This window comes from Trachymyrmex cornetzi, unplaced genomic scaffold (assembly GCF_001594075.2).
Source record: "Trachymyrmex cornetzi isolate Tcor2-1 unplaced genomic scaffold, Tcor1.1 scaffold743, whole genome shotgun sequence".
In the NCBI taxonomy this organism is placed as follows: Eukaryota; Metazoa; Arthropoda; class Insecta; order Hymenoptera; family Formicidae; genus Trachymyrmex; species Trachymyrmex cornetzi.
This window is the reverse complement of record NW_017300074.1, coordinates 537,800-547,274: the sequence shown is the minus strand read 5'-3', so window position 1 is coordinate 547,274 and position 9,475 is coordinate 537,800. Positions and strand designations below refer to the sequence as shown.

The following is a 9,475-nucleotide window of genomic DNA, read 5'->3' as shown; positions in this document are numbered from 1 at the left end:
CTTATTATAGAAAGCCTCTTATGTGTTATGCAAGAATCTGTGCTCCTGTCTTAATGTCGATAATAGCAAGCGATCTTTGGCAAAGTAGTAATCTCCGGCAGGAAGACCACATCTCGTAACCTTTTTTTATTCTTTTAGAGAGAAGATAAAAATTTCGTCAATTTTGGCAGAATACTGTGATCTTCAGTAAGAGGGTTGTCGACCTCCAGAAGAATTAGTCCAAAGGTGGCAACCCATAATTCTTCTACTTTGTTTTCATCTAGTATGCACTTATGGCCACAATTTGCATAATCAAGATAAATGCGGAAAACTTGTATGTACAGGAGCGAAATTTCAAGTCTTGTGTTGAATCATCGATAGGTATGAAATTGATTCTCGTTCTCTCATTTCATTAGATGATCCTTAGAACTGCGAATTCGTAAACCATAACTTCCATAATTTTCTATAATTCTCTCACAATCGTAAGGAGCGATTTACGCTCAAATATTTATTATATTTATAATTATATAAATTTTGAAGCAGAAATTGATATTTGTAATTTAAACGTAAAACGGAATCATATATTTAACATAATCAGTCTAACATATTTTGCTCTATTATTATATCTATAATTATAGATATTTAATATAATATATACACAATATAATATATATTTATATAATATGCATAAGTAAATATAAATGAAAAATGCATGTAGATACGCGTGCAAGGCGGTTGATAAAAATGCTTTCCCATTTAGGTAGAAAAATAACACGAGGCAGATATGCGCTTCCCGCTTCTTCCAGCGATTTTAAACAATTTTTTTATTGGAAAAAAAAACGAAACGCGTTACTTTTCTGTGTGCAAACAATAGTTATTCGATTTTTTTTATTAAATATAGAATAGAGTTGCGTTCATAAAAAGGCGTCGAAATAACGGTGGTATTTCGTAAATAAGTTTAGAAGCTTGTAAACTGTTTTAAGATATATTAAAGATATATTAAAGAGAGATAAATTAATATACTAGAAACATTAATTTATCTTTAATGTAATATATTTTAATATATCTTCGATATATCTTAAAAAAATATATTAAGAAATATTATATTAGGAGACAACTTTTCGAGCATTGAGAATGGAAAAAGGAAAATGAGATACAAAATAAAATCATACATTATTATATTTTATATTCTCAGATTATATTATAATCACGTAGTAAAGAAGCGGCGGTATTAACAATACAATACGGCTACCTTCTCGCAGACAGTCGCATCGTCCAAGTTCGCATTTACATTCCGGACGCATACAATTGGTCTACCGTGGTTCTTTGTGATTTTGCTGTTTTATTGATAACATAGAAAATACAAAGTTACAAACGTGTAGCTGCCCATTCGCAGCGTTAGGATGGGATTGGCTGCGTTCAGCAGAAAAAACTGATCAATGAATGTTCAATGATTCTTTGATTTTGAACATGATTGATTCTTACTTTTAGTTCTTTGTTGGATCTAAGGGTAGAAACCAATCACATTAAAGAATGATTAAGTCTCACTGAGATCAGTTTTCTCTGCTGAACACAGCTATTACCTTCATGTTACATCACCTACATAGAAGTGCATGAACAGAGGCCAGTCGGGCGGGCCAGTCCTCTCTTTCTCTCTTTCTCTCTCTGTCTATTGATTAAATATTAAATTAACGAACGTGGGGTACATCAATGTTCGATTAAATACAATAGAGATATTCTGTAATCGTGTAACATACAAAATGTGGCTACATTAACGATCTGTTTCGATTCTGCGCGACCGCTCGTACGCGTGTTTTTGCGTGCTTTGGTATTTCCTACTCGTCGCGTATCACTATCGTGTGAATTTCGGATAAAGCTATTATAATAAGCACATTATAATTGGAATATCATTATATAATTACATTTCGCATATTCTAATTGAAGAAGTGGAAATTAGGGGACACTGGGAGGGATTCAGGCTCGACAAATTCGGCCGTCCGCATGCGTGATCCAACGAACCGAGAGAGTTTCCTCGTGCAGAACGGAAACAGGATCTCAGACTAGGCTCGCGTCCGAGGTCTTCTTCTCAGCGTAAACTATGATACCCGAGATATCGCTTATCGCATAAAGTTACCATTAACTTAAGAGATGTTATCGCACCCTCTCAGATCTACATGTATAATTTTGGCGGATCGCCATTTCCCTCGGCGAGTTCCTCTCACCGATGAAATTCCTGCTCAAAAAGCAGTCACTTTCTTCCTCGAAAATTACTACTAGAAGCACTTCATCTCGTCGCTGGTAATTTTTTTGTGCTATCATTAATTTAAGCATATATCGTTCTTATCCTAGAGAAATCGCTTCAGTTATATAGAATGTTATCTTCTTATCTTAACGACTCGAAATCTTATAATTGTATATCAACTTATTTTCTCTCGTGATGGAGAACCGCTTGTGAACATCGAGCACTACAAAATTATATAATTCATCAATTAAACATCGAAATACTATTTTACTGTCCCCGCGAGACAATCACCGGTACCGAAAATCGACGACCATTATCACTTCGTATCCCCGCCGATCGCGGCAAGAAAGAAAAAAAAAAGAAGCGACGACGATACATACGCGTGCCTAGACAACGACTGATGACGTACATTTTTATACATAATGTACGAATACATGTACCTACATGTTGCGAGTCTCTCTGACGAAGGCACTTAAAAAAAAATGAAAGAAAATGGCACCGTCGGTTTCTCGTGCACTTCGTCATGTGCTATCTCTCCATCTTCATTGGCACTAGGATCGCATTTCAATGCGATCATCTTCGTCCTCTTCGCTATCCGCTGCCGTCTAACTTCTGAATCGATGACTCAGATTCGCACGATAGCTCGTCATTGCGTCGAAAGTGTCCCTTTTCCGCGGACACTTGCCTTGCCACTTTATGTACTCGCCGAACTCGCAGTTGGGCATCGCGCATTCGTTCTTCTGAATGCATCTATGAGTCAAAAAGTTTTATATGATACCGTAGGTCGAGTCTGGTCGTTTTTGTACGGAAAGAACGATTTTGCTCAAGTATGTTAAAAATTTAGCCAGATCGTGCGAAGAAATATTTTGCTACTCCAGCTGGAATCATCGCTGTTTTTTGTATCTGATAGAAAATTGTGTAGCATACGTAGAATTTATAACACTTCTAACAATATATGCAATAAAATTTAGGTCTCATAATCAAATATGAATCACTGCTAAATATGAATTACAATCACAGTCATCTGATTGAACGTTACAGAAAGACTTTCTTGATAAATTTGACAAATGATTTAAATATAAATTCTGTCTCTGTGTGTTATCTATATTGATTAGATACAAAATATATGCAATATCGCAGTCATTTGCTTGTCATTTATCCATGTAGCTAATTTTTCGCTATAACTGCAAGACCATTTTTTTCAATGATACAGATCTGAAAATAATTTTGTTGGACCATCAAAATAATTAAATAGAATGCTCAACACAAGCATAGTGAGCAACGCTGCAAAAAGTTTTTGACATTCTAGCAACCAGCTTGAGCGTCCTACATAGTTATTTTGGTGGTCTATCAACATTATTTTTAGATATTAAACCTAATTAAACTTTTAGATATTTTTAGTACAGCAAAACCATTCTTTCCATGTGCACATTTTTTAAAAATATCGTTCTACGAATATCAAAATACCTTCTCATACACAAAATTAAATTCTTGCTCTTATTTGAGAAACGAGTTTTTATTTAGCAATATTTTTGGAATAAAAAGAGGTCACTAGCAAGTATTCATTATATGTAAATGTTTGACAATGTACAGTTGGAACTAAATTGGATTTGAAAGTTCCACAAAGCGCGGTTATGGTGAAATTTTACGGTACGGCATACAAACGGAGTTCGCATTATTTTGTCTTGTAAATGCCGCGGTAATTAGTATGTAGGTGCTGCAGTGTTTTAACTGTCGCACTTTTAAGCTCGTGCCCGCGTACTGAAATACTTCTGCGGCGAAGTATGTCGTGAAATTATAGTCGCAAAGAACGCGTAGGCATACTCACATTCTGTCCGCGAGGGAGAAATATCCCTTCCCGCGTCTGGTCTTTATACAATTTTCGTTGCTCTCGAAGCAGTTACATTGACAAACGCCTTCTGTAATTCTCGGCGTGAATTCCGATGGACAACGACATCTGGAGTAAATTTTTTAACAATTACAAGATTAATTAAGTTAAATGTTTAGCAACAGTTATAGGCTAATGAGAAACTTTCTGAAGCATTCCTCTGTTTAGAAATGTCATTACATTAAGCTACACTGTTAGACATTGAAGAAACAATGATAATCCTTTGAGTTAAAATAATATTTTGTTATTTTTAAGGAGTGTCAAAATGTAGAACAATGCACACTGTTAGATATCAAAGAAGCAACCCATACAGCAGAGTATCGCAGGAACAGCTCATCAAAGATATCGTAATGTCTGTAAGATATCTGTATAATATATACGGGATATTTTTGCTGGATGGAAATAGTTATTCTTTGAGTTAAAATAATATTTTATTATATTCATATATGTTAAAATGTAAATCAGTCCATTTCTGGTGTTAGTTTCAAAAACAATGTTTATATTAACATATGCATTTAGTAAATAATAAACTAAATTTGAGTTGAATTTGATACATTTTCTTGAGTTAAATTATTTAACTTCATTTTTTAATTAAAAATATATTGAATAGGAACAAAATTGCGACCTACAGAAATGATTAAATATGAATTGGGTATAATTTGACATTATGAATTTAACAGTGCATTTGTGTGGTTAGTTTCAATGTAAGCAACGTTCACATTAATGTACGCACTTAATAAATAATAAACTAAATTTGAGTCAAATTTAATACATTTTCTGGAATTAAATTGTTTAATTCTATTGTTTTACTTAAATTAACGACATATTGAATATAGGAGCAATGGCGACCTATAGAAATGATTAAAAATAACTCAAATTGGGTACATTTTCATATAAATTTAATGTGTACGAATACAATGCAAATGAATAGGACAAAGTAATTTCAATTTTTTATTTTCTATATCGTTGCGGAACTTAAAAGATATACCATTTCGCAAACTTACGGTTTTCTCGTTGGCGGTTTTTTCATGTTTTGAGGGGGCGACGAGGATTGATGTCGATAGACTCTCTGGTCTGCGGGTTTCTCGTTTGTCGTATCATACTCGGACCTCTCTCTGCATTCGCATTCCGTGTGATTGTAGAACGATAGCTTCTCCACTACGCTGGCACCACCCACGCTTGTGGTCTGCAATAAAATCAGGAATAACATTGTGAGAACGTTAGCATCGCATGCGCGATACGTATAATTAATGTCGGTAAACGATATATTGTACGCGAGAGTCGAAAAGCACGTCCGAGAAACTCGCCGGTTGGTTCTCGTATACCGTCGTTTATTCGCTAAATATTTACTTACGCCGCAGTGCGGAAAATGGTTACACGGTGGTTTCGCAATATAGCCAGGAGTAAATATCGTCACGTTAAGCCTGTAGATGATACACGTAAGCAATTTCGTAAATAATATTACACGGTATACAGGAAACTAATCTAACTTCATCTTTTTGTTATAACTATATACGGTATCACGGAATATTGTTGGCCTTACTTTCGCATAAAGCTCTTTACAAGGGAATATCTTTTCTCTCTTGCTTTCAGTATTCTTTTTCAGGAGTTTAATATCTTTCCTCCTTTCAGTATCCTTTTTCAAGAATTTTTTTTGAAAAAAATATAAATTGGAAACTTCATACATTTTTATTCTTTGATATATAATTCTTTATAATTTTTTTTCAAACGTAAAAGATTTTGTGTTTCATCAATTATTTGTAAATCAATATGGGCAAGTTAAAAAAATATTGACTCATTGGTTGCACGATATCTCGCGCAGTTTTAATCTAACCGAAATAAGAATGAAAACTGAAAATGAGAATAAGCCTTAAAACGAGAATCATAGTTCCCTTAAGCCAATTTGGGGATTTTTCCTCGAATTTTTCTCTTAAAAAAAATGATGGTAATTTTCGAGACTTTATATCGCCCTTTTGCATTTTTACCGAAACCTATAACCGGATCGACATCGATTGTAAATGTGCAAGTGAATCTTTACTTTTGACATAACGGATGAGCATTCTCGTCACAGCGGCGACGTCGCGTCAGGCTGACGATAGCAACGAGACTATGAGGCTGCATAACATTATGCTTAAAAACTAGACTATCGGCTCGTACACGACCGACCCGGTTCTAATTGGGTTCAATTAACCCAGCTCGCTTTTGTGCTCTCTGCCGTACAACAAACTGGACATTTTACCGACTGACACGCTGCCGGCACAGAAGCTGTCCGTATCGTCGGGCCGCATTTAGCCTGCTTTTAATGGGTTCTAATTGCCCTGCATCACTGCTCGCACGTAGCGATTTCCGCTCATATTTGACGCGATCCGATCGGTCGTTGTCCCACAATTGACGTGGAATTGATGTTCGATATAAATAGGCGCGCAACCACTCGATATGACATCGAACACCCGGCAGCAGTTTCTATTTCGGAAAAAACAGTTTTGCTAAAGTATCTAAAAATCTAGTTAGATACAGATACAAAAATAATTTTATTGGACCATAAAAATAATTATGTAGAACACGAAGCGTTGATGACAATGCTGTATAAAAAGTTCTAACTAGTAACCAATTTGAGCGTCCTACATAATTATTTTAATGCTCAAAACAAGATTATTTTTAAATTTGTATCTAACTGAATTTTTAGATACTTGAACAAAACCGCAATTCTTTTAAGCAGGCATATGCAAGTTTTATACACAATAATTATAATTTTTTAATCTCATTTAAGAATTTCTTGCCTGTCGTAAAATATTATCCACGTTTCCTGGGAAACGTCTTATAAATATATATCAGTGAATTTAATTCTCTCGTGCTTCTAATAGACATCTATTATCGTCTTTTTTACTACTTCTTTCACAGACAGATAGACGAGGTTGGCAATCGATCTTCTTCCTTCTCGTTAAATTGTTAATTCGTTTAAGCTGAAGGAATAAGAATTCGATTGATGGAAAGCGGTTAATTGAAAGTTAGAAAATAGAAAATTGTATAAGAGAAATTTTCTGTGACACACGTCACATCGCAAGTAACACGTTGCGTAATTACACCATTTCCGCATTTCCGTTGGCAACGGGTTAATTGATGCACATTGTGAAAGTTTGGGATCCACTGTGTATTACATGAAAGAAAAATTGACCGTGTATAGTACTACGCGTTTTAAAATTAAAGCGTATTCTGCGACATGCTGCAGAATGGGTGCATTGAAAAGCTTCTTTATATTGTGAGTATAATAATAACAATAATAGTGATAATAGTAGCAATAATAATATTAATAATAATAATCTTTATTGCCGTGCAAGATATATAAATTCATAAATTTATAATTATGAAGACGGTATAAATTAAAGCACCCTAAAAGATAAGACATCAGCAATACTGCTATTCACGATTTTAGATCTTATTATAATTAGTTAGTACACGAAATAAAGTAGGTATACATTTGATCAAATTACAATTACGAAAAATGAAAAATGATATACATGGTAGTGAGTAGAGACTTTACATTTACTAATTAGAAAATGTGATGTTATGATGAATGGAAAATATATGATCACTTGAAAATGGTGACATGAACGTAATGTAGTTAGCTTAAGTGATGAAAAGAGAAGCAGCTCTTTTAAAGGTAAACTTACAATTAGTAAACGAACATCGAACGAACAGCGAATTGAATCAAATTCTTGCCATGTTCGAACATTCATGTTTATGTCTGTAAATCATTTGTTTTTTCTTGATTTCATCGAACAGTATTCGATCAGGATAGAAATCATTAACTTTTTCTCTAGGGCGGAAACGTGAAAAGTGAAAATTCTTTGTATGTATGTGTCTATATGTACGAACATACATACATAAAAATTTTCACTTTCCACGTTTCCGCTCTAGCGAAAAAGTTAATAATCGCTATCCAGATTTAGATTATTTTCGAATTTTTGTCTTGTAAAAATACCTTCTGGTGATCTTTATGAATTTCACATATGGGATTTAAAGATTAATGTCTGTTTCTACTGATATAACTTCAATTTTGGTTCAATTTAATCTTCATTTTTTTCTCATTCTTAATGTTAGAAATAGATGAAGAGTAAATTAAATTGAGATTGAAGTTAATCTATATTGGTAGAAACCGACATTAATCTTGTTGCGTTAGACGTCTCTATATCGGCTATGTATTAACGCGACAAAAATAAAATTCCTTTAAATAGGTCGTAGTACTTAATGATACTCAATCACCGAGATCGATGACAATGAGCGAGCGGAACGACACATTACGATTGTGTGCCTGATTAACGGTGTTGGACAATCAATCACAGTTAAGATTTTATTTATTTGATTCCATAGTTGCGCGTAATCACGACATTACGAGCCGCTCAATTAATGCCCTTTCGCTATGTAGGGTAGTACAAGGGCATAATAATTACGACAATCGTTTCTCGCGATGTCATTAAGAAGGTAGGATTACGACAGTCGTTTCTCGCGGTGTCTTTCAAAGTAGCGGAAAAGGCCGGAGGCGATATATTTCTGACAAATGATTATGTCAGCCGTCGATCAATTGTTACTTTTGTGTTCATCATATCTTGAAAGTTCCGTAGAAAAATTCCAACACAAATGAAAATTGAATTAGTTTGATTGGAAATATTGAATTAGCTTAATTGAAAAGATTCAATTTGTTTGATTGAAAAGATTGAATTTGTTTGATTGAAGATATCGATGTTCCTATTGAGACCATTCTAAATGCTTCATTAAAGCTCTGTGAAACGGGATACGAATCCGTATACGACAAATTGCGCCCAAGTATTGTGTGAGATTTTTTTCTGTCTTGATAAAGTGCGCGGATCTCTTTGACCCTATGTAATACGAGCTGCATCCACAGGACGTTCTCCGTCTTTCTCCGAGACGAGGTCCGTCAAGTACATGAGGATTGAGATTCGCGATCGTCTCTGACGGATGGCCTGGTCGAGGGATCGTGGTCATAAATTTCATGTCTTAGTGCCGTACGTAGAATGTTCTGCGAGAAACGCACTCTTGCGGAATTGCTTGATATTCTGTACTATTTACTGCTTTCATTGCACGGAAAATATTCGATATTGCCTGCGTTCAGCAGAGAAAGCAGCTTTGCAACTATTGTAAAATTGTTCAATTCAATTGGTTCTTACTTTTGATTCCTTACGGATCTAAATGTACAAATCAATCATATATTGAAGAATTTTATAACAGTTGCAAAGCTGCTTTCTCTGCTGAACGCAGCCAATCTCGAATATTTTCCGTGTAATGAAAGCAGTAAACAGAATATCAAGCAATTTATCAGTAGTTATATCTCTCAATCGCATCATAAT

The 9,475-nt window shown here is 34.6% G+C and overlaps 1 protein-coding gene across 1 annotated transcript in view; it reads right to left on the bottom strand.

Moving 5' to 3' along the window:
* Positions 1-1,156: 1,156 nt before the first annotated feature.
* LOC108767983 (uncharacterized) overlaps positions 1,157-9,475 on the bottom strand; it is a 115,812-nt gene continuing 107,493 nt past the window's right edge. Inside the window, exons 4-6 of the mRNA XM_018518151.1 lie at positions 5,114-5,295; positions 4,050-4,178; positions 1,157-2,971 (exon numbers count right to left, since the gene is read on the bottom strand). Coding sequence (XP_018373653.1) covers positions 2,827-2,971; positions 4,050-4,178; positions 5,114-5,295 — 456 coding nt within the window. The 3' untranslated portion in view covers positions 1,157-2,826. The remainder of the gene's footprint in view (positions 2,972-4,049; positions 4,179-5,113; positions 5,296-9,475) is intronic.